This window comes from Parasteatoda tepidariorum, chromosome 10 (genome assembly GCF_982258835.1).
Source record: "Parasteatoda tepidariorum strain Cologne lab strain chromosome 10, Ptep-v5.0, whole genome shotgun sequence".
NCBI lineage: Eukaryota > Metazoa > Arthropoda > Arachnida > Araneae > Theridiidae > Parasteatoda > Parasteatoda tepidariorum.
The window spans coordinates 24228625-24255162 of NC_141764.1; the positions used below are offsets into that span (position 1 = coordinate 24228625).

At 27.2% G+C, this 26538-nt stretch overlaps 2 protein-coding genes across 3 annotated transcripts in view; one reads left to right on the forward strand and one right to left on the reverse strand.

Annotated features, from left to right (window-relative positions):
• Positions 1 to 24056, reverse strand: part of mle (dosage compensation regulator mle) — a 57490-nt gene extending 33434 nt beyond the window's left edge. The window contains exons 1-12 of one of the 2 annotated variants that reach the window (XM_071184328.2): positions 23921 to 24024; positions 20543 to 20664; positions 18913 to 19056; positions 16070 to 16258; positions 14609 to 14748; positions 12542 to 12683; positions 9491 to 9537; positions 7945 to 8081; positions 5686 to 5781; positions 3350 to 3502; positions 2886 to 2963; positions 761 to 880 (exon numbers count right to left, since the gene is read on the reverse strand). In XM_071184328.2, the coding sequence (XP_071040429.2) occupies positions 761 to 880; positions 2886 to 2963; positions 3350 to 3502; positions 5686 to 5781; positions 7945 to 8081; positions 9491 to 9537; positions 12542 to 12549 (639 nt within the window). In that variant the 5' untranslated portion in view covers positions 12550 to 12683; positions 14609 to 14748; positions 16070 to 16258; ... (1 more) ...; positions 20543 to 20664; positions 23921 to 24024. Of the gene's footprint in view, positions 1 to 760; positions 881 to 2885; positions 2964 to 3349; positions 3503 to 5685; positions 5782 to 7944; positions 8082 to 9490; positions 9538 to 12541; positions 12684 to 14608; positions 14749 to 16069; positions 16259 to 18912; positions 19057 to 20542; positions 20665 to 23920 lie in introns of both variants that reach the window. The other variant, XM_043043229.3, reaches the window with a different exon arrangement.
• Positions 24002 to 26331, forward strand: Polr1E (RNA polymerase I subunit E). Its single transcript, XM_016061492.4, has one exon. It carries the CDS (start codon positions 24281 to 24283, stop codon positions 25460 to 25462), a length of 1182 nt encoding a protein of 393 aa, XP_015916978.2. The 5' UTR covers positions 24002 to 24280; the 3' UTR covers positions 25463 to 26331.
• Positions 26332 to 26538: the final 207 nt, after the last annotated feature.

Genomic DNA, 26538 nt, shown 5'->3' on the forward strand with positions numbered 1-26538 from the left:
TGTACATTAAAAAACGGCAAAGGCACACATATATATATGCCAATATATATATATCCTCAAACTTGTATAATATTTTACTTTAATACTTCATTCAGAGAAAATATTTTGAGAGAGTGGACCTTAAGGATCAAATCAATAGCAAATTTTAAAATTAGATATTTAAGAAAAAAGAAATAAAGGTTCACAAAATAAACTAGAAAACTTATTATTTATGAACATATAAGAATAATCTGGAAGAGGAAAAAAATACAGAATAAAGATTTTCACAGAACTAATAATTAAATTATCCCTGCACCGCAGTTGTTCAGTTCGTTTTGATTGTTGATAGCTGGAAAACAAGCTTGTATACTGATAGTGTTCATTCAAAAAGATAAACGGAACTGGCCAAAAATAATAATAATATGAATTGAAGTATCATCATGTCAAAAACAATTTTTTTTTTCTCCCCAGAACAATTTAAAAAACTTTTTTTAAGTGTAATATAATAAGAATATGTAACAAATAACTATCAACTTAGTCAAAATAATTTTAAACTCAATAATTAAGAAAAAATATGCACACAGTATTCAGATATAGCACAAATATGTAAAAAAGATTCATTCATTATAATTACACTTTTAAGTTAACAATTCCATCTTTTGTAATTCTATTAAATTAAATAAAAATATGATCGAGCAACTCAGATAATTTTTTTTGTTGCGGAAACATCATATACAAAGTGTACATAACAATATCTACAATTCAGACAAATTTAACGTACCTGAGTAGTTTTACCACAACCTGTAGCTCCTCTTATGATAACTACTGAGTTATTCTGAATAGCTTCTAATATTTCCCCTTTAAACTGATAAACTGGTAACTCTGCTCTTGCAGAAAGCATCTAAAAAGGATTTACAAAACACAGTTTGAGATTTTTTAAAAATTTAAATCAGACATTCTTTTATTCAAATGAGATTTTTTTTTTAAATTTAAATCAGAAATTTAAAAAAAAATAATAATAATAATGCTGTAGAAATTTAGTTAGTTAAGTTTTATAGATAAAATTATAATTGAAATATTATTAAAAGTAAATGATAACAAAACAGTCAAAATATATTGTCACATTAAAAAGAATTTTATAATAGTACATAATATACGTCAATGTATGATTCCACTTTATTGAAAATGGGAAAGAAATATGACAGACAAACTGGCTGAAAAATCAGAAAATTAATTTATAGTTAACAAATATAATTATATAGAATTACTTAATGTACCTATTTATATCTTATTACACTACCTATATATATCTTACTCACATAGTTTATCTCACTATTTGAGAAGGCATTCTCAATTATTTTTTTTTTTTTTAAATTTATACTACAATAAGATAATTTCCTATTAATACTGCATTTAATTAAAGATTCAGAAATACATTTGAAACATCAAAATAAAGTGCGGTTATGCAGATTATGCTTTAAAGTCAGAAATTAGTAGGATTTTCATAAAAATCACGCTTTTTGTAAAAATATTTACAAAAATTTTAAAATTATAAAAAATAAAAGCTTAAAATAAACTCACATTAAAAAGTTGAGCAAATTTTTAAATTGATAATTTCCTTAAATGTATAATTTGATTTGAATAAATTTGATGATGAGTCCTCAGACAGTTTACTAAAATGGAATTTGACAGTATTTGAAATGAAATTTTATAGTAAATTTAATAAACATTTACATTTTCTTTCCATTGTAATACACTAATATAATTAAAAATAACAACTGAGGTGATTGTGACACAATGAGAAAAACTCTGAAAATTTTAACGGCAAACAGTCAATATCAAGATATCTATATACCATACATGTTTCATATTTAACATAATTGTTTGAATGCAAAATATAAAGTATTTATAGTAACTAATAAAAAATAATAAAAAAACTTACATCTTGCAAAAATCCCAATATAGAATTTGAATATCACGTGAATATGAATCGCGATAACGGATTTCAAATACCCGAAATCATAAATTGCGATATCGAATTTTTAAATCTCATTAATACGAATAACGATGTATAGTTTTAGATCATGTGAATACAAATCGAAATGTGTAGTAAATACGAAAATTGATGTTTCATACTACAAACGAGTGAATATGAATTGCAATAATGGATTTCAAAAACATTTTAATATGAACACCAATATTAAAAATGTGTAAATACAAATTGTGATATTAGGCTTTAAAGACGCATAAATACAAATCACGACACTGGATTTTTAAATTGTATGAATAGGAATTGCCGTATACGATTTTCAAATTGCGTAAATATGAATCACAGAATATTACTTTTAAATCATGCAAATACTAAAATTGCTGTTTGATATTAAAATTACATGAATAAGAATAGCAATATTTTGGCACAGTTCCAAATATTCAAAATTACGAAAATCCGACAAATCAAAAATAATCGAATTGGCATATGAATCACATGTATGTAAGTGTCTCATTAACGAGATTTAAGAAAAGTTTCAAAATTTCGTCGAATATAAGATTCATGAAAGTCAATTATCCAACCTAGTCTCGAAGTATACCGAATTCTGCAAATATTCGTGGAAAAACGACATGCCCTGCTTCAAGTTTTTAGACCTGGAGGAATGATACAAAAAACTCAGATTACAATCACCCCTAACTCACATACTAATTGATATTTTGATAAATATATTTGTTATGTTATGAATTGACGAGATTCCATATTTGACTTTCAAGCTGAATAAAGTATATTTATTGTATTCTACTTAGAACATTTAAAAATAAATCATTTATGAAATTTTGCATAATTAGCAAATAAGACATTCTAATTACAATAATAGAAGTTTCAAGAATTTTTATAAATATAAATTATATTTTACCTTCTGAAATTTAGAATCGTTACTAGCTCTTTCTTCATATTCTTTCTTTAAACCGGCGCTAATATCCGGAAGTGTCATCTATATCAGTGGATAAGTAAATAAAACTAAAATTAGAGACATTAATAGCTTAATCACAGTTAACTTTAAAATTGTGTCAATAAAAACATAAACTATTTATAAAAAGAATTTAAAATTTATAATGCATTCTGAAAAACTAATTAAAGCACTCCAATTAATAACTATGGGGAAAAAATCCTTTCAGAATGAAGAATTAAAAAAAAAAGAGAATTTAAACAAAGAACTAATTAAAAAAAAAAAACATGCTAGAGGTTTTTCAATTACATGCAATTACTACAGATTGTATGTGTTATTAAAAAAAAAAGGCACTAATAGTAAATCAGATTGCATTTTAGAAAATACTTAGTTTCTACAACAGAAAATGGGAATAAAGTTTGAAGCCTTACTGTGGCCAGAGGTCCTTCATCAATGTTGCAACTTGTCCAAGGATTCCAGTTATATTGGGGTGGAGACCAGGGAACTACACCAGTGTGAGGAGATCTTTCATCGACTTCTACATTCTTCTCAATTGTTAAAGGAATGGGCTCTTCACTTTCACCCTTTAAAAAAATACAGATGTTTAAAACCAACAAACCAGAAGATGTTATGATTAAATCAGGATTGCTAGATTTTAACCGGGTCCAAAAAAAAAAAAAAAAAACTGATTTTTTTTTCACACAAAAAAAGGACCAGCTATAGTTTAAAAAAAAGGGAGGCTTTTATTAGAACTAATATTTTCAAAAACTGTAATAATATAAAAGGGATGTAAAATTGTTAATTAATCACTACAATGTTGTATGCTAGGAGCAATTCGGGATAACACTTTTGCATTTTCGAAACAGTCTGAAGTGACAGTTTTAAACTAGGAAGCATTAAGAATAATAATTAATATAACCCAGCACTAATTTATGAATAACACAAAATTACTAATAATTCAACTTAAACAAAACATAATAATTGTTTTGAACAAATCAAGCACAGTTTTATAGAAAATAGATAATTAATAGAAGATTTAGTAAAATTCTTAAAAATAATTATTTTGAATCAATAAAAAGCGCAATTAGGATGAATTAGAACATGATTGAAGTAGATTTAAAACAATTTCAGACAAAAAAGGCTGGTTTATGAACAGATATGGAACATCAATTACTTCATTAAAATTTTCATTTTATTTACTTATTGAATAAATGCTCTTCAAAGAAAGTAACACACAACATATTTTACTAATATTATTTTACTGTTAAATACTATTAATAGAAATTTAAATGTGTATGCCAATTGGAACAGTAAAATGTAAAATATTAAAAAACTAATAAAGACTAGGTTTTTTGAAACCCTGTTCTAAGCATATTAGGGAAAAAGATATTGATATGTTACAAACAGAAAACTATATTTTTTGCTCCTGTAACTTGCTTACAGGTCATAGAACAGAAAATGTTCAAAGTATGTCACAGTCCTTGTAGAATAATTTGTTTGAATAATATTTCAACTTTCCAGCCTTACAATTTATGTCCCAGTTTGGTCAAAAATTTTATGCGCAGTTAATTTCTGATTCATTATGTAAGCAATAATGTATATAATTTGATATCTTCACCTTTTAAATATAATTTGAAGGTTCACCTTTTAAATTTCCTTTATAAAAAAAGTAATACTTTAACTAACAGACATTTATTTTTTACAATACTCAGAATTATAATTAATTATTTTGTAATTATCAAAAGCCTTATTTGAAGAACATCAGATATAATTCTGCTTTTGCACTTATAATCATAAATGGATAGAATGACAAGAGAAATGCAAAACCTTTATTTAATAAAATAAAGAAAAATGGTTTTGCATGCTTGTGGGTGGACCACTAAGACTAAAAAATACCATGTTAATGCCAAACATGAGCCACGGTAAATCTGTAAACATAAAATTGTAAGCTGTACTTCGATTATAACTAAAAGTAACATGTATATACATAGTAATGTGCAAAATTCGTAACTTATAGCATTTTCCTGCAGGTATTTAACTTATGATCATGAAAAGAACTTGAAAAATGAAATGGTTACAATCAAGTTCTGGATGATCAAGGTATGAGTAAAAAAAAAGGCTTTCTATTAATTTTTACATTTTGTTATTAAATATTTTTATCTTTTATACATTTTTTATTCGCAATAAAAAATTAACTAAGGCCGATTTTGGTGTAAATGCAATAGGTTGTACATTTTTGGATATGAGAATACTAGGTTAGATAAGAGAATATTACATTAACTAAATTTTTTTTTTTTTTTAACAGGGACACAAGTTATCTTATTTGTTTCTATTTTACAACAAAAAAATAATCAAAAATAATTTATTTTCTACGTGAAGGAAAGTATTAATTTTCTCAAGAAAAATGTAGCAAGGAGAAGAAATTGCTCAAGATGCGTAAACAAACGCTCTAAATAGAAAAAAATATTAATTGTCTCATCAAATGATTTCAGTAGCACACTCATGGTATTTTTCCTTAAATAATAATTACAGATTAAAATTTAAGTTTTACAATTTCATATGTGTAAATTCAAGTATAGATTGAGTAAATTAAGTAAAATATCAAAAATTGTTAGTTAAAAATTGAAAAAAAAAGAAACTAACAATAAGCAAAATAGGTCTAAATTTAATGTTTGGCCTATTTTATTAAATTTTAATTACATAATTGCAAATTGATTGCATAGTTAATTAAAGACAACATTATTAAATTTAAAAAGAAAAATCATACCTCAGGAACAGATACAGGATGAATTTCCAATTCCATTAGGACATCCTCAATTTCACTTATTAAAGCAGGGTCCACACTGACATCATATGGTTCCAACTAAATAAGAAAAGCTTAATAATTGCAACTGCTAATACAGACTGCATAGCCAAATTTTGCAACAAAAAATATGCACCTTTTAAGTACTTTTTAAGCTTTCAAAAAATATTTCTCATCACTTCCCCCCCCCCAAAAAAAAATCATAAATAGGATTAGAGCAGTAATAAAAATAACTTTTTTCTATCATTTAAAGTACTTAATTTATAAAGATAAAAACAATAAAATTCAAAAAGAATTTCAAACAATTTACACAAACATTACAGAGAAAATTGTGAAAATCATGCATTTTTCATAACTTAGAACGACAATCGACAAAGACACCATTAACGACAATCGACACCATAAACGATAAAGATAAAATCTCTTTTTAAACCACTGACAGTTCTGCACATAAAAAGACGCATTTTAACCTGCATTCTTCTCTGCATAGCAAAACCGGTTTTTACATGGTAATAGATAGGTGAATAGTGTAAAGGGGAGAAACATTCTCCCAATTTTAACCATTTGCTTAACCGCCAGTGGGTTAAAAGGTAGAAAATTAAACACTTTTTAGAAACCCCGAATAAAAAAAGCACCTTTAAGGGCTTTTTAAAAACGTAAATTAAAAATAAGCATTTTTTTTTAAAGGCTAAGCACCCTGCACAGCATATTACAAAATATGTTGCTTCTTAAAAAAAAAGCATTAACATAATTAGCATCTCATAGCAGAGGTTTATAAAAGCTGTTCTGCGAAACCTTGGAGTTTAGTGGAAGGATCACAGGGGCTCAAAGATTTGGAATTTCTTTTTTAACCATTAAAAATTCAGAGGAATTATTAATATTTTTTTCAAGTTTCTTAATATCTTTTTTTTTTCAATCAAGGGGAATCAAGAACCTCGAGATTTCTATTTGCTGATTCACTATTCTCTATGTATAGATCTAAGTTTAATAGCTCATCTAGATGTTCTCTCCATTTTTGTAGAATATCATATTTAGCACTCAATATGCTGTCATTATTTCCTTTGTTCTTAAAACTACTTTTTTGTCCACAATTAATTAAATGAAAGAAAGCTCTACTCTCCCCAACTCCTATAAGATGTTCAACATCTCTTGAGAGACCCTCATGAAAAATCTTTTTAGTTCTATGGATCTTCTTTTCAATTTTTCTGGTACATTTGTAATTGACACTCTCTGTTCTAATATGCCTTAATTTTATTTTTGGAAACAACCCTAAGAATCCTCGTCAAACCAATTATTATATTGACCCTTTTTTCCCCCTGCAACTGTGTAGTCAGTTTCAGCAATAGCCATTTTCATTAAGCTAAAAATATGAGAATAATAATTTTGATATTAATATTTTGATATTAATATTAAATAATAATTTTGATATTAATATTTTGATATTAATATTAAATAATAATTTTGATATTAATATTTTGATATTAATATTAAATAATAATTTTGATATTAATATTTTGATATTAATATTAAATAATAATTTTGATATTAATAATAATTTGTCTATATCTGGACAAAATCCCAACGCAGAAAAGATTAGAAACCTTTTCTCTCCAAAAATATTTATTGGCAACCTCTATTTTATGAACCTTTCTCTTTTTTAAAAAAAAATCTCAACATACATAATATAATGGCAGTCATGACAAAATACTATCCCTACTTTTACTCCAGTGATCAGACCAATTCTTTTTGAAATAGCCAAAGTAGCATTATGTAAAAACATCAGAGCCAGTTTATTAGTTTAAAGGGAATAAAATGGATTCGCCTTGCAGCAGGAATTAAGAGGAGTTCTAAGATAATTTCTTTCCTTTCTCTGCAGTAATTGATCTCAACAGTGAATGGCTAGTATTTAAAACTGTTCTTTTTCACTAAAGTATTAATTTACACACTTAGTATGTATACTTTTATGACTTCATATTTTTAAAAATAGCCATTAAAGGTTCATTAGAACACCCAGCACTGCTTAAAACAATAAGCCTTAGAGTAGTGCCTTTTAAAATTGCTTAACTTCATAAACTTAGAATTTTAGAAATTCAAAAATTGTTCTAATTTGATAGTTTTATAAAATGGTTTCTTTGCTTTCAAACAAGTATAAAACATAACACTATTTTAAACTATTAGATAAATAATTGGAAAACAGAAAAATTAACAATAACTGAAATGTACCTTATCGGTTTCCTTTTTCTTAGTTACACCAGAATATCCTTCAATAACTTGTAAATGGTATAGCTGCCGCACAAGAGACAGGGCACATGATTTAGAAGCCATTTGTTTGTTCGAACCATGCTCTCTGGCAAAAATATCTGTCAAATGATTACATTGTAAGCATGTTGATACATTATAAAAATATTTTTAGGTACAGTGATAAAAATCTGTTAATTCACTACTTGCAGTACATTGCTTTGGTGGTCAACTTGGACAGACCACTAAAGCAGTACACTACAATGAAAGGTTAACTTATAGAGTATCGCCAGTCATTGTTTTCGCCTACCATTTCTTATATCACAATATTCTTATACTGATCGTATTATTAACAATGGTATCTCATGTAATTAACAATGATAGATAATGCTATTAATGATTTATATTAAGAAATGAGATTAATGAATTACAATTTGTAACAAAAATTTGTAATTAAAAACCTCAACAATACATTTATTCAACATTTTGAAAGTTATCTTATTACATGAATTTCTCAGGACAGAAATTCTAAATTTAATGCAGGCGAAAACCAAAACATTTTTTGAGAAGTCATTGCACTAAACTTAGAATTTAGGAAACTAAAAAGGTATTAAGGAAATTTAGATTGTTACAAGCAAGTCAAAATTGCATGCAAATTTGTATCATATTTTAAAGTTTTTAAGAAAACTGGAACGGAACATCATTTCTCATGAAAATGACATAATTAAAATAGCACTCTAGCATTTGATTGGAAAGAACTTATCTTTTTCTGCAATTTCATAAATTTGTACCAAGCTATGGGTTAAAACTTTTAAAAGAGATCACCAACTACTTCATTGAAAGAAAAGTTGGTTAAATTAAACTTCTTTTCGGTGTATTGAAAAGGTATTAGAGGAAAATTTAGATTGCTAAAGATATATTAATATTGGGGAACATATAGCTTACTTTAAAGTTAATTAAAATCATTTAGAAAAGTAGATAGATAATAAATAAAACCATATGACTATTTTATTTGAATTGCTATTTTATTTTATATTATTGAAAGTTATTATAATGAAATTTGTATTGGAAAGTGTAGTTACTGTATTGTTAAAGTTTAATAAAGTTTTGAAAAAAAGTCAAACTGAACATAACTTCAAATAAAAATGTTGCAGTTAAAATACAGCTCCAACAATTGGTCTTTATTAAGTAATTTATTTTTCTCTGCAGTTTTATAAATTTAATGAAAAAAATGAGTTAAACTTTTGATACTTAATCCCACCTGCACATTTAAAAATATATATATTCATATTTTAAAGATTCTCAATTTGAATTTTGTAAAAATGTTATTCAATTTTTTACTTCGAATTTAGATGAAAATTTTTTTTTTTTTAAATTCTATCTCCTTATTAAATATTTTGCTATAGACCGGACAGTTACAATCATGATTTTGTCAATAGAAATTTGACTAATAAAAGTGATTTGTAATAATCTAAGTTAAATTAAATAAGTGGTAAAAATATTTATAATGAAAAGAGGCTATAGAACTTACTTCTACCCAATTGTTTCACATAAAAAGACATTTCACACAGAAAGCTCCTACAACAACAAATATAGTAAGTTTTATTTAATATATATAAAAAAAAACTTATTATGAATATCTTTAGGAAACAAAAAGGCAACATGCTATAAATATTTGAGAAAGTAATATTTTCTTAATTTAAAGGGAAAATACACAATGTATTTATTTATTTTTTAACAACAAGAACTGAACTTATCGTTCTTTGAAAAGAGAAGGCGCCGGAAGTGTTGTTCATTTTGTGCTGCCTGGTGAGCATCTTGTGACCAAAGTCATACCCGTTCATAGGGTGGAAGACATTCATACACACAAGAGAAGACAACACACAGAGAGAAACATCCAGCCCTTGAGCAACCACAGCCATTGGCTTTGCAGTTAGGCATGTTAACTGCTCGGCCACCTGTCCGCTTCACAATGTATTTATTGAAAAGAGGATTCAAAATTATTTTCCTTTGCAATAACAGAGAAAAAGGCAGAAAAAAAGTTGAAATCTCCCTTTTCAATTTTTTCCCCTTCACATTCTCTGAAATTGCATGTATTCCCCCCCCCTCTTTATCTAATCATCTATTGTATTTCATGGGTTTGTTTATTTTCGAAACATAATATGAATTATCACCTGAACAAGAGGACATTCTGTAGGTGATGATTACATTGTAGGTGATGAAAATTAATGAAAAAGGCAAATGGATGGCATAAACATAAACAAATAAAATTGTAAAGGTATGTTTTAGCATTAACAGTTAGAAAAATAAAGTATAGAATTTTTTTTGCCATTTAATTAAACATTATAGAACTTTATATTTATCAATATTATTCTTGACGTATTGCAGTATTAAATAAAATAAAAAAATATTTTAAATTAATTTAATATTTTTCTTTAACAGATTTTTTTAATATAATATGAAAATTTCAATTTGAAAAATACAATAACGAATATAATTTACTACATATGAAAGATACAAATTTATTTACACTGGTGACAGAAAATAATTTTAAAATTAAACTGAAAACATTAAATTTAGATAATTTTTATTTATACTTTTGACTGTAGCAAACAGAATGTATTTCACAAGTAGATAAAAATAAGCTTTGATTACATTATCTAGCTATCATTATCTATTAAGCTAATAACATTATCTAATTCTAAAAACTACAGGACATGGGTTGTTTATTTTAATTGAAACATTTTTAAGATATATTATGAGTTAATTTAAATTCGCTCACGTTATTTTATAATCAGGGATGGTAAATTGCTTCCCCAGTGGAAGAAAAAATAGCTGGAAATAAAAAGGCCCAGAAGTAGTAGTCTTCTTTCAATTCAAATGGTAGAAACTCTTTGTTAAAAAGAATTAACAGAAATCTAAATTTTTTAAAACGGTTTATCATTGTAAAAATTTTTTATGAATTTCTTAAAAAATTAAAATAACTGGCTTTTCAATACTGAATGTTAAAGAACACAGTAAAACTTAATCTTATAAATTTGTACTTATTGTTGTTTAATCTCTTTAATCATACGGTTTTTTGACATTAGCTTTTCAAAGGAGTACAACGGGGATCATGAGTACGTACATATGGTCGTTGTTATAACGTGCAGTCTCAGTCGAGTCCACACAATTGAGTATAAATAGTAGTGGTGTTATATTTAACCTGGAAACCACAGCAATCCTAGTTTGTTTCTTGCTTCCGATCAATATCCTATTGGTAACTTGGGGAAATTCCCGAATTATATTGGACTGCTAGAACTTATATAAACTATTATTGATCAAAATTTACCCATATTTTTTCGTTAATCCTTTTCTTGTTTATGTATATTTAACTTATTAGTTTATTTATGTTTATATAGTGTGTGTTTATTGTGTTTTTCTTTGTCCACTGTTCTTTATTCCTTTGAGAGACATAAGGCTGCCTGATCTCCATGGATTGAAATTCGAGCTAGCCATATGTAACAACATATTAAGTGAGAAGGGTGATTGTGAGCCCAACTCAAAAATCCTGAAAATTCCTTGAGAAAAATCATTTATAATGCATTTCCAAAAAGTGATGTCTTTATAAATTTAAATCATTGAACATAGGCATTTAACTTATTGTTTTTCACCATGGAAGGAGCTGGAAATGTTGTTCATTTTGCTTTGCTAGGTGAGCACCTCGTGGCTAAAGTCACAGAGGCGAGCAACATTACCCACACCATACACATACCCCTGTTCATAGGGTGGGATACATTCATGCATAACAGAGGAGAACAAACAGAAAGAAACATCCATGTCCTGAGTGGGATTTGAACCCGCAGCCATTTACTTTGCAGTTAGGCACGCTAACTGCTCGGCCACTTGGCCGCCTTACAATGATACATATACGGGGATAATTTTTAGCCCAACTCAAAAATCCTGAAAATTTCTTGAATAAAATCATTAATGACACATTTAAAAATTTAATGTCTTTATAAATTTAAATCATTGATATTTTCAAAACATGAAATTCTAAATAAATTATATGCAGCTCAATTTAAATGAATAATAATTTATAAGTTAACTTTTATCTCTAATCACATTTATTATTCTACCAGAAAAAAATATTAACAAATGAAAGTGACAAGTATAAAATCTAGTTCTCATATTTTTAAATATAATATACAAGAGTTTTTAAACATAAATGTGATCGATGATTTCTCGAAACTTCTGATCCTTGGATTTCCGGAAACTTCCAGATCGCGGTTTGCAAAAATCTGGAAGTCTGGATTTTTCTCGGAGCACGAACTTCAAAATTACTTAGGACATGGAAATCTTATTAGATCAAAAGTTGTATTGTTAATTTCCATTTTGAACACAAGTTATTTATTCATTAACTAACAAGCTGCACATAAAAGACAATAAAACATTAAAAAATAATGAGTGCTCTGAAAATACAACAACACATTTGTGAAATATAATATTCCTTAAACATAATATATAGTTAGTTACAAAAAATACATATAAATTAACAAATATAAGCAAAAAAAATTTAAAGTATGTTTTGCATTCAACCAACCTTTTCATAAGTAATACATTCCAAAGTTTGTAACGTGAGAGGAATTGGAGATAAAATGGGGATTGACTGTTTTATCACTTGCAGCAACATTTTTAAAGTTCTGATTAGTAATAAACTTCCATGAGAATCATAGGAAAAAACGCTACAAAAGGCAATCACAAATATATTACATACATATGTAAGCAAGATATAAGTTCAAAATAAGTAGACATAATCTAGGGATACACAACTTGTGACTTGGGGGGCAAATACAAATGTTAAATGTGTTGCCCTCTGCATTTCAACCTAAAATCGAATTTAAAAACAAAACAAACTACTTAACAAGATCAATAAAACCTTGATCAATCGTTTCTCTCAGGGCTCCTTATTTTGAATGATAGATACAGGAAAGAGGCTGTTGGCGAATCAGATACAACTTTGAATTATATAGACTCTATGGACAGCCACAGATAGTGCAGGTCATCCGAAGCAATAGATTAAGATGGCTTGGCCATATCTGGAGAGGTTCAGAAAACAATGCAGTACAAATCGCCACCTTTAAAAATCCTTCTGGATCTCGGGACAGAAGAAGACTTCCAACTAGATGGCTGGATGACACTACTAAAGATCTCAAAGTAATAAAGATTAACAACTGGAAAAAAGTCGCCACGGATAGGAGGCATTGGTGGTTCCGCGTGGTTGAGGCAGTCAAGGCCTGTAAGGGGCTGTCGTGCTAAAGAAGAAGATAGAGGAAAACAATAATTGCAAGCTACTATAAATTATGAAATAATGACTTGAAAATGTATGAAAATTAGTGAAGAAGCAATGAATACAGATTGCTATTCATTTTCTGTAAGCTTGTGTGAATGCAGAAATTTCATCGTTTTGAAGGCTGGCCTAATGTAAGTTTTGGCATTGGTTGTGGTATTGATTTACCATCTTCATAAAGATTAATTTGCTTTTCTTTAGCTTCTGGAACTATTTCTTGAACTGACAACATAAGTTTCAACATTTTCATCAGCTGACACATAAACATTAAAGATACTGTTTGATCAGTTTTCCCTAAACTAGAACAAATTCTCATTTTCATAATCATTAGCATCAAGAGTTACTGTTTTCCTTTTTAAAATGAAATAACTTTAATATTTTTTCATACATCAGTAGTATTTCTGATTGATAGACTATACACTATTCCAAAACAATCTAAACAGGTGTCATTTTAAAAATATCATTTGAGATGAGACTGTTAAAAAAGGTGATATGTAAGAGAAAACAAAAGATCTGGGAACAATGGATTGAGGTTTAACTAATTTCTTAAATGTTTTAAATTAATTTCAATAAACTTTGAAACAATGCCAAAATTTCAAAATTGAGATATTTTCATGAATAAAAAAAAATATTCTTTTTTGAAATAAAAAAATAGAGTAAAAAGAGCTAAAACTTTTGGCATTCAAACTAATGCTTCTGCATTTTGATGTTATAATTTTTATGACAGAATAAATAAAAAAAAATTAAATTGGTTTAAGACAATTACAAATATTTTTTATACAAGATAAATTATTTTTCATATAATTTATTTATTTCAGTTAGCAGGTAAGGATAGCACATTAAACACTTGAAGACAATAACTAACCCCTAAGCCACAAACTGTATGCCACTAATCTAAAATAAAGCAATTGTATTTAAGTAGACTTAACAAAATTGACCAATGTTTAAACTGTTATATACATACATAACACATTTAAAATTAAATAATGATTTATGGCAAGGAAAATTTAAGTATTTCCTTCCCGTAAACATTACATTAAAATATCACAATTAATTTGTATAGTATATAACAATTCAATCATTGGTTACAGTGAAACATGTGTAATATAATGTGCTATGTCCACTTTAATACATCTTTTTATTTCCCTCAGTTCTTTACACAGCACTGAAAGAAATATCTGAGAAAAATGAAGAAAAAAAAAACTACATAAAAAACAGCTGCAAGTGATAAGACAGTGGTGACAACTAAAGAATGTATAACCTAGAAAGGTACAAAACAGGAATTAGAGATTCTAAAATAGTAAAAAATAAAAAGGAAACCTGTTGTGATCAGGACCAACTTGAGAATATTTATACTCAGGATTTAACTTGTTCATCTGGAGAAATTGGTGAAGCCGTGATTTTGCATTATCTAAAGTCCAGTTACCATGGATTCCAGAATTAATATCCAAGTCTTCAGCCTGATATAAATATTATACACATGTAAGAGTAATATTTTGAGTAAGAGCTCTAATTATGAAATTTTAATTTCAAGTAATCAGATGTTCAGATCCATGCCTTAATCCCCAATTATGATGTGACTTTTCTAAAAAATTGATTTCCCAAAAGTTTATTTATTTAGAGCTCTACTTGTAAGTTTATATTTTTATCTAAACACAGTACTGTTTGTCACGAAAATAAACAAACATTAAAAAAAATTAATACAAGATCATTTTTTTTTCTTTTTTGGAAAACTAGAGTTTGATGGTCTAAGAAAATATCTTAAGTCAAGCCTAATAAAAAGAAAAACAAAAGTTTTACTCTATAAATGTCTTATCCGATCATTGCTTACATACGCATGTGAGACCTGGACAATGACCCGTGGAGATGAAAATATGATAGCTAGATTTGAGAGAAAAATACTGCGAAGCATTTTTGGTGGAATAAGTAAAAGCGGTACCTGGTTTAGAAGATCAAACACGGAACTTTACAAAGCATATAAAGAACCTGATGTCATTAAATTTATCAAAGGATTAAATGGGCAGGCCACATCATAAGAATGGAGGATAGCAGGACAACCAAAAAAGTTTTCAGTGCCAGGCCAACAGGTACAAAAAAAAGTGGACGGCCAAACCTAAGATTTTTAGACTGCCTTAAAAAGGACCAACAAGTTTTAAGGATTATAAACTGGAGAACCTTGGCTAAGGGAAGAATGTCTTGGCATAGGCTTGTTGAGAAGGCCAAGGCCCATCCTGGGCTGTCGTGCCCATGAGAAGAAGAGTTTTAGATACCTCAAACTTAAATTTATTAACTTTCCCTAACTTTTGGGTTATTCAGTTAACTATCTAGACATTTCCCCGACTTTACCAGATTAATAAAATTCCATGTTTTCTGGCTACCCTGATTTATTCACTGCATTTTCTTTTAACATTTCTATGTTTATTTTCCACCTACTAACATTTTTTTTCTCTTTTAAATTTTACAAATCACGGAACAAATAATATCAATATCCAGTGACTGAAGCACAATTGTGTATTCTACCAGGGAATATAAGAATTAACATTTTTTAAATATATTGGTGAAGGAATAGAACATTGATAAATAAACAAAGGAATTTTTGGCTTTTGTATTCTCATAAGACATTGGGGAGAGGAATTTGTAAATTTCAAATTCCTCCCTCTAAAAAATTTTCCAAGTCACGAAATTTGGTAAAAAGATGTTCGGCAAAACGAATCCCGATTATTATTAACTATCTGGATTATTAGCTAATCTTAGATAATTTCAGAAAGCAATATTCTTTACCTCCTCCGTCCGTCTTTGCTCCTCAATTCTTTTAACATAGTCAGGTGTAGATTCTTGATTTAAAGGCACGTAATCATTTCTGATAGGATAATTTTGCTCAGAAGAAGCTAATTTAATATGAGGAGCTACAGGTCCACCAGCAGGTAATTCAGAAGGGCCACTATTATATGCATTTGGAACTGCCTGACTCTAAAATAAATAAAAAATTACAAATTTTAACATTAAATACAAATAATGAACCAGTCACTTAATATGGAAACAAATTTATTTCAAGATATATTATTATAAATTTAATGTAAACCAACAAATTTCCTGATTTACCAACAAAATTTTTGGAATGAATAATAAACCAACAAATTATTATTTTTTTTCCTGATTTACTGATTCTTTGTTACAAAGTGCAGTTCAAAAGAAAAGAAATTCAAAATCAATTTAATTAGTATCAAACATAAAAAGTTTATTACAGTAAATAAATTAATGATATTTAAGTAAAGAAATGCAAATAAAAATTTACTTCTCAAAAGATTATCAAACAGAGTTACAGAAACCTAATTTGTAAAGTATGTCTAATATATATATATCCGTCGTTAAACAGCCAACCCAATTTTGAGTTTACGACTACTTATGTTCAACTCCGTAGCCTTGTAATTTTGAGCCAATCCAAAAGACATTGAAACTCCTGGATCACTACCCCCTGAGGTATTGAGAGGATATATATGGGTCATTCTCACAAAAACAGTCATTTTCATGTCCCCAGTATATTTTATGTTTGTTTTACAACTTACGAAAAAAAATTTTTCAGGGAAAGTGTCCTTCAGAATACAAGCTAACAAAAGAATAAAAATAAAATTATCAATTTTTATTTTTTATTAATTTTAGGTAATAAAAATATACCAATATGTCATTCCCTCACTTGTCCCCACTGCTGATTTAAAAAAAGAAAAAAATTGTATCTGAAATAAATTTTTTTTTTTTTGCAAATTTGTGTTTTTTATTTGAGAATATTGAAATATAGAATTCAGAAAATAAATTTTAAATTTAATTTCTGATAAAAATATTAACACAGTACTATTTTAAACTTTGTCCCCAGTGTTTCGCGTCATTCCCTCACAACAATGTTCTTATCACCTGCAATCATCTTAGAATAAAAATATTTTAATAAAAACTTCAGAAGTTAACAACTGGCATCATAGAACAAAATTGCAGTATGTTTCCATTCTCAACTTAAAGAAGCTTTGCTGTGGAATAAATTTGAATGAATCAAACCAGGTAAAATTTTTTACATTTGTCATTCCCTCATGTCGTTTTTTAGAGTAAAATAAAATACAACTTCATCGAGAAAGTGGATAATTATATGTTGCTTTCTTGTATGAATATAATTGCATGTGATTGACTTCAGAAATTAATAAAGCCTAACTGTTATTTTTAAATTTTATTGAATTCATCATTCCCTCACTAGTGTATAAAGTGAGGGAATGACGCTGAAGTGAGGGAATGATTCAAGATGAGTATATTATTAAATTTTTTTTTGTTCAATCGTGCCAGCCAATTTTATTTCCCAAACCTGTAAAAACTATTAAATATATAAGACTAAACTATAATAAATATTAGATATACTTAGTATGTTATCATTTTCAAGCTTTAGGTAGATGTAACTTAGATAAAAACATGTATTAAAATAAAATATCATTCCCTCACTATTAGTGTCAGTTCCTCACTTTTTAAATAGTGAAAATAATTAATTTACTTATTAATTAATTTGAAAAATAAATTAATAAATTGATTTATTAAACTAATTAATTTATTTATTAAATTAATTAATTAATTATTAATTATTATAAATTAATAATTATAAATTAATTATTAAAAAATTAATTAATTTAAATATTAAGTATAATTTATAGGATATATACTTTCTTTATAATGCCATTACATATTTCTATTAATATAGACAGTTTCAGAGCTTTTTATTCACTTTACTTTTTTGGGATTTTATGAGCTGAAAAATGACAGTTTTCGTGAGAATGACCCATATATATAACGTCGTTGCCGAGTGGAAGGATTAAAACAGGTTTTAGGCCGGGAAGGAGGGTACAAAATTTATTTATTAATTATCAGTCAGAGCAGTCATGAGAAAGTGTAAAAGTGAACACGAAAAGTTGCGCTCCTTGGTTATATGTTAGGGAAAATCTTGCAAAGTAAAATCCGTAAAATGTCTTAATTTAGGGAAAGAGGAAAAATCTTAGTAATTGCTATTGGTTTATCAAATAGATTGAGTGTTTCCCACAGAGTGCAAAGGGGAAAATGTCATGCTTTTTATTAAATGCATACTTGAGCCAAAAACAGATTTAAGAACAGGATGTGGCTTTTAAAAGTGTGAGAAAGTATTTCGATTAGAATACTTAATTGGGATAACATAAAAAAATTAATAGAAGCTTTTTATGTTACATATATATATAAGGGTATAATATATATGTTTGAAAGAAATAAGTATAAATGAAATAATACAAGTTCATTATGGTTTATCACACATGCAAAATTCTTTCTAAAAAAATGTGAACCAGCAAATTCTTTGCAAAATTTGTCAGCTTTACATTTTAATTTAACAGTAACTTCTAATAAAAAAAAAATTAACAATTTCCAACTCTAAAAATAAATTATTTTTATACTTCATATTAATGATAATTAATAATCCAATGTAACTTTATTTTGAGTTTGACATAATACCTAATAGTTAAATTGAAAATAGAAATTTTGCATCTATTCTCTAGTAAGTGATGAAATAGCACTAAAATAAGAGAGCAAATATATGAATAATAAAGTTAAAAGGTTATTAAACTTACAGGTAGTTCAATAGGAACCTCTGATTGTGATAATTTTCCTTCTCGAACAAGAAAAGATAGGAAGTCTCTCGCAGCATTAGTCTGAGCATCCTTTTTGTTTGTAGAATTGCCAACACCAACATATGAAAACCCAGGAACAGTTACCTACAATATAAAAGCAATGAATATGCATTAATTTTAAAAAATCAATAACTTTTCAAATAATTTCCTAGTAACAAAATTTAACTAAGTATGTCCAAAAATATTTTTCAGGAAACTAATAACTATAAGATTATATAAAACTAGTCAGAAAGATTATATAAAACTATTTCAAATACCCAGAAGAGACCTTGGTAAACTTAATAATTTTTCCTCTAAGTAAAGATTTTAATTATATTTCTTAAATAATTTCTACAAACCTGGATGTTTTAAAACTTTTATAACACACTAGAGTTAAAATATAATCAAAAATTTGTTTTTCCCTTTTAGAAAGTACAGGGTATCTGCTACATTTTAGATTTTCAAATTCGTGACTTTCCATGACTAATTCCTAGAATTTTTCATGACTTAACGAAGTTACTATTTTCTCCGACAAAACACAAGAAGTTTAAAAAAGCATTATAATAACATAAATTGAAATGATAGGTATAACCAAAACTGTTATGCTATGCATCTTCATATTTAAAGACTTTAAATTTAAAAAAAAAAAAAAAAAAAAAAAAATAGCAAATAAAATAGCTGAAAAAAATACAAAAGCAAATAATTTTTTACTGCAGAATTATATTCTAAAGATACTTTTCTTGTTCATCGGAAAGGAAAGAAATACTCTTCGATTTTTCTGCTCTCAATTCAGAATAGAAAAAAATTCGCCAATGACTGGCTTGCTTCAGCTGAATTTTAAATTAATAAAATAATAACAAAAATTCTGAAATCACAGAAGATAAAAGATAATTTGCTCTAGTAATGTTTTTTCCTTCATTTTTTGAAAGAGCACAATAACTTTTTAAAGAACAAGATAAAAACGTTTTATATTATAATAAAATATGTCTGTGAGTGGGGATTTTATTACAAATTCAGATATTCAGAGCACCATGAAATAGGGGGGGGGCTATTTTTAAATTCCATTTTAAAAATTAGATTTTTCAGCAATCTAAAGTCCGGACTTTTCATTATTTTCCTTAAAAAAATAGTTAAAATCATGACATTTCAAGACAAATTTTGTTCAATACGACTTTCCAGGTGCGCGGATACCCAACAAGTAGCTACTTCTTTCAGCTGCTTAGCGAACAGAGAAAAGGAGAAGTTATTTGAGAACAAAAATAATTTGTAAGAGAAAGTTTTTTTTTTTTTGCCCTAATATTTCGAAAAACACAATTATGATTTGAAAAACAATCACAAGATAAAAAAAAAAAAAAATGTTTTCTTCAATACAAAATTATAAAGCAATGCTTTTGCCGAATTGTAAAGTAAAGAACAACAAAACTAAGCACATTTTATTCTTTGTCATACAAAATAAAGTGGTACATTATTTACAAATTATCCAAACATAACTTTGATTACAAAATAAACTAAAAAATACATACTCTTAAATAGGTTTATTCAAACAGAAAAATTATTGCAAATCTATAAACAAATTAAAGGTATACTGTACCTCACACAAAAACCTTGGCCTATTTTTGCCACCAGAATTTCTGACTTCATATGATGGGGTACTTTTATTTTTACCACACCAGGCATACAAAAATGATTTAGTAACATCACCCATGTTAAGAACTAAAATGGGAAATGTAAACATTAATGTTTATAAATAATACTAATTTGAAAATTGAAACCAAAAATATAAATAATAATGATGATAAATTAAGGTAAAAATTATAAATTTGAGCCATTAAAGGAATATCAATAAATATATACAGTCTAACCTCATTAACACGAAATCACTTAACGTAAAATATTGCTTTGCAAGAAACAAGTGTTAAGACCTGTGCGTCAGAAATCAATTATTATTGTATTTTATATGTTTAAAATGAAATTTTCAAGCTGATTATAGCTTAATGGCTTAACATGAAAGGAAACTGGATACTTTCACAATTAATGTAATTTAATAAAAACAAAAACCAGCAAATATTTAGTTTTTAGTTCAAATAAACACAAAAAAATGGAGATTAATATTTTAGTAAATCTATGATAACTTACATTTTAAGAATCAAACATAAAAACATTTTTAAACAAAATCTTTATAAAAAAGCTTGCAAAATAGGAAAAATCAAACTTAAGCAAAGACTGCAGCAAATTTTACCCTGGGTCTCGTAAATCTTTTGTCTACCTTTGCTCCAGAGGATACAAATTTGCATCTGGGCAAAAATTACTTTTCTTTCGTTTGTAAAAAAAATACGCACTTAGTTTTCTTTTTAAAGTTTTTCTGTTTTAGTATAAAATAGGATATTAGTTTATAAATTAAATGTTTATCACTTAAGTTTTCATAGATTTGATAATAACTCATTTTACCAATTTCAAGTACTCCTTTATTTATATCAAATATTGTTATAAGGTAATGAGATCATAAATAAATATATTTTCTTAATATTATGGTATGTAATATAATTGATCACACCGAATTTATATATATGTAAAGAATTAAGCAAACTAAACTCTAAAAATTTCATTTTACAAATGGAAATTAGTGAATGGCTCCTAAAATTGTTTATTTTTATTTGTTACTTGGTTCAGTATTAAAAATTCTTTAAAAAAATGCTAAACAAATTTTAATTATTTTTGAAATGCAAATACAATAAGTATTGAAGCCAAATATTTTTACACTACATTCTTAATATTTAACGAATCTGAAATAATTGAATTTTTTATTTTAATTGTTATTAAATAAAACCATCAAGAGAGGAATTAAAATTTTCTGGAATTCTTAAAATACATACATAACTTTTTTGCATAACTAAACATAAAATTTTCTTGCTGCATTTAAAATATTAAAAGTCCCTCATTTCATACTTTTTTAAAAATCTTGGCTTTAAATATTATTGGGTTATCTCATAAAACTACTTGAGAATACTGAAAATCTTAAAAGTAATAAAATAACAATTAATAAAATGTCTGTCCCTAACAATCATTCAATAAGAAAAGGGTCTATATAATCCTGTAAAGTCCAAAAGAACATGAAGACAAGTATCAGTCGTTGTACACATTACTTCCAGAAGTGGCAAATCAGACAACTGATTCTCTGGACATGTAGGATAGAGTAGAACTCTGATTAACCCACACTCTTAGGACAAGGGACACCTTTCGGTTAATTAGAAGACCTTATAAAAAGTTGCTTTTTTAATGAAATTACATGAAATAATAAAACCAAATTTGAAAAAAAAATTTTTTTATTTATTTAAACAACTTAAAACTCCTCATGCACCACAAAGTATAGCATGAGGCTTACAGTTGTAAGTAGAAAACAAAAAGAAGAAAAATTTACAAATTTACATTAAAAACAAAATTCCGCAAGGCCGCAAGACTTTCAATACTTTTGACCAGTTCTGATAAGACAGGTGGCCAACAAATAGAAAGACGTCTCAAATCAGTCCTTAAATTCATTCGGGCACTCGCATACAGACTACAATGAAGAAGAATATGTTCTGCATCTTCATCAGCATCACCACAAGCACAATTTCCACTGGTCTGCAGATGGAAACGAAATAAATATCTCTTAAAATTTCCATGGTTTGTTAAAATTTGGGTCAATTTAAAATCAGTTGCAAAGAATTTACATTGCAAACGGTGAAAAATGGATGGAAAGAACCTTTTCGTCCAAAGCGACCGAGGTGAAGCAAAAAATTCTGCATTCCAGTCCGCAATGATTTTATCTCTAGCGATAATTGTGCTTTATTTTTCTGTCATAAAAAATGATAAAATTAGTGAAGAAAAACAAAAATGGTATATTTTTATTTCCTGTTTATTTATAATTCATAAGTAGCCAAATATCAGATTAATCTTTACTACAACTATAGGTTAATGTCAGTAGTAATAATTATAAAATGGGACTCATAACACTTTTACCACATAGCAGATAACCAAAGTATCAAATGATCGGATGTCCAATAATTGGAGTTCTACAGTACTTTTGATTTTTTTTTTTTTTTTTTTGTTAATTTAATCACTTGCTCCCAATCCTGATAAGATAATTCTTACTAGGTATATCAATTATTAATAACTAAGTGTGCAGTGATTCATATAATTTTTAAAAAATTCAGCAATTTAGATAGTGAGATTAATTAATGATTTAACTATACAAAACATTATGAAAAATAAGAATTCTGATTGTGTTACATTAAAATATCAAAGAGATATTTCTAAATTGTTATCTGTCGAATAAATTTTGCACATCTTTTTTCAAAGAACATATAAAACAGGATTTGCAGCTGCCCAGAAATTAACAAGATTTGGAGATCATTTTGCTGCAAGTCATAATATGGAAACCTTCCCAATGATGAAGATTAATAATAATAATCCTTAAAAACCGAAACAGCACATGATTGAGTTCGTCCTGCAGTTTAAAATTATTCATAAATAGATGTAGAAAAATCCAATGAACAACTTGAATAATGGAAAGAACAAATCAAGACAATAGGTATATACTCCATGGCGTCTGTATGCAAACAAACATTAAATGACTTACACTGAATGTAATCAAGATGTGGAAATTAAATCAGTCACCAACAACAATATCAGTAACCAACAACTAGAAATAAAAAGTGCCTAAATATGATGCAGATATTGAATCTAAAATGGTTCAAATGGGAAATATTCCCCCAAATTACAATAATTTATGAAATCTATGCTTAAATAAGTTTTCATAGAAGAAATAAAAAATATTTAGCTTTATTTCTATACAAATAACACAGGGAATAAACAGAATTATTTTGCATGGATTGTAGATCTGTTTAAATAGCAACAAATTAATAACAGTAGTTAACAAAATAAATATCCTGTTTTTTTGTACATTGAAGAAAATTAAAATTATTCTAACCTTTTATTTATACTTCTTTAACCATCAATAAATCAAATGTAATAAATTAGCTATTTTTCATAAACGAACAACCGGTTTTCACGAAGATACACAACACTTCACTTAAATAAAACATTGTTATTTTTTTGTACGTTTTTAACGAAAAAACATAATTTATAACAAGTATAGAGACTTAAGCCAGTTCACTAGTTGGTTGCAACCGATAGATAAACACGTGTTTTGTTTGTTTATAAACAGTTTAGTCTATTTTTTAAAAAAATTAATTACAGATCTCAAGCGATAAAAAGCTTTAAAATTATTATCACTATCTATCTATTACTATCTGTATGAAGGATTTTAACTGTTGTTTATACATTTAAAATGGAGCAACCCGATGAAGTTAAATTGAAATTTTCTTCCAAAATCGGCAAGAAAGCGCCTGTATTCATAGCTGAATTCACTAATGGTCGGGTAGATGCTGATTCCAAGATACAATTTGAATCGTTCATACTGGAAAATAGAGAATCTATGATTGGAAGTGGTGATGCAAATAGAAAACTGATGGCTAATAATGGCCGTTTATCGTATCTCGGATCCTCTCGTGATGCATCTGCTTTACAATATTTTGTAGGCGTTCGCAACAAAAATACAGGTAAAATGAAACTATACGACTCCACTCGTTTTATTTTAAAACCGATGATAACTTCTAAAGATGCGATTGTTAGTGAAAATACAAATACTGAAAAAAATTATTGGGAAGATCGAAATAAGTTAACTCAAGAATTTGGTGGTAAAACACAAAAACGCATTTTAAAGGCAAGATTGAAACTGGATGTGAAAACAGATTCACTAGAAGAGTTAGCTAATGATGATTCTGTCAGTGCAAGTCCTCAACCTCCTGATCCTTTTGCTAATTCACCACAAACCGTTTCCTACCTGCCACCTGCAAATAGAAATGCGCAATCCCTTGACGAAGTTTTTGACATAAACGATATTATATCGCCTGAAATTGAAGCAAGTCTTCGAGATCATGCGGATTCATGGCTTGAGACATACGAGACAGATAAGGATACTGCTAAACAACATTTCTGTAAATTCGTTCTGGAACGCATTGAGGGAAATCTGCAGAATCCTGAAAAGCTGAAGTATTTGCTATATTATAATCATTTAGTGACATTTAGCCAGTTGACTTATGCCGATATTCGTAAAAAAGATCCGGCGCCACTTATACCAGAGCCATTGAAAGGAAGTATGATACGCAAGTTTACGTTGACTACAAAAACTGAGGGTGGTCGTACCTCAAGAAGCTTTCCACCTCAACAAAAAGATAAATTAATTGCTAATCTTATTGTTCTGGCACTACTTATTGATAATTATTGTGCTCACATGCCCCACATTCTAATGGATCTTAAAAGAGTCACTCCTAAACATTTTACTAACATTGCTCAAACATTGGGCTGTTTCATAACTTCCCAAAAACTTGGAGACCAAAGTGAAAAATTTGTTCAGCTGAAGCTACCCTTAAATATAGTATTGCCAAAATATACTAAAAGGCAATTTTAAATCTATTTTTTTTTTAACTTTTAAAACTGAATTTCTTTTATCAAAAGTTTAATTGTATTATAACAAAAATTTATTCATTTTTAAAAAAATTTCTCCTATTTCAGTAAATAAAATTTTTCTTTTATCATAACTACGTTTATCAAACATTTAGTTGTGTTAATCAAGAAATTTATATATTTGATCTTTGTTTATTTCTATAAATTTATCATTGCAAAAATATGCTAAAAGGTAATTACAAGTCTATTTTTTAACTTTTTAAACTGAATTCCATTTATCAAAAGTTTAATTTTATAAAGCAAAAATTTATTCTTTTTTTTTTTTTTTTAAATCTTTTAAAATTTCTCAGATTAAAGTAAATATATTTTATCTTGTTTTATAACTACATCTTTTATCAAATATTTAGTTGCGTTGATCACGAAATTTATATTTCTCTTTACATATTTGATCTTTGTTTATTTCTAACGAATTTTAAATTTTTCACCATGGCTGTATTGTATGTATATAAATTGAAGTTATGTTGACATTCAATTGTTAGTACATTTTAAATTCCAAACCAAAATTGGACAATTTTTTTAAGTGATGATTGATGTTTATTATCTTATTGTAAGCATTTACCTACTATTAAAATTTTATGACTACCAACCTTTAAGTTGTGTTTGCTTAGAAAAGTAAATCTAAATCAGGGAAGATTTTAATAGCCTTTTAGGAAATTTTACTTTAGTTGTAACTTTAGACATCGTGAATATGTTTTTGTTTAAGTAAACAATATTGAATTGTATTGCATTACTATAGAAACTTTCACTGTAATTGACTTGATAATATTTTATGAAAGTAAATAAAATTTGTTACTATTTCTATTTTTTAAAAAATTACTGTCCATATTTATCTTTTTTATTCAAAGAAATTTTGTTACTGTGTTTTAAGATCATTTCTTAATATTTTGTCTACCTTAGCTTTCCTATGTAAACACATTTTCTCAGACTAAAAAATTATTTTTGAAAGGCAATAATGTTTAGTTCCAAATTTTGTTTTTAACTTAATAAGGTTTGTTTCATAAATAATGAATATAAATTTTT

Coding starts and splice junctions, on each gene's coding strand:
- Polr1E (XM_016061492.4), top strand. CDS start 24,281: ATGGAGCAACCCGATGAAGTTAAATTGAAATTTTCTTCCAAAATCGGC.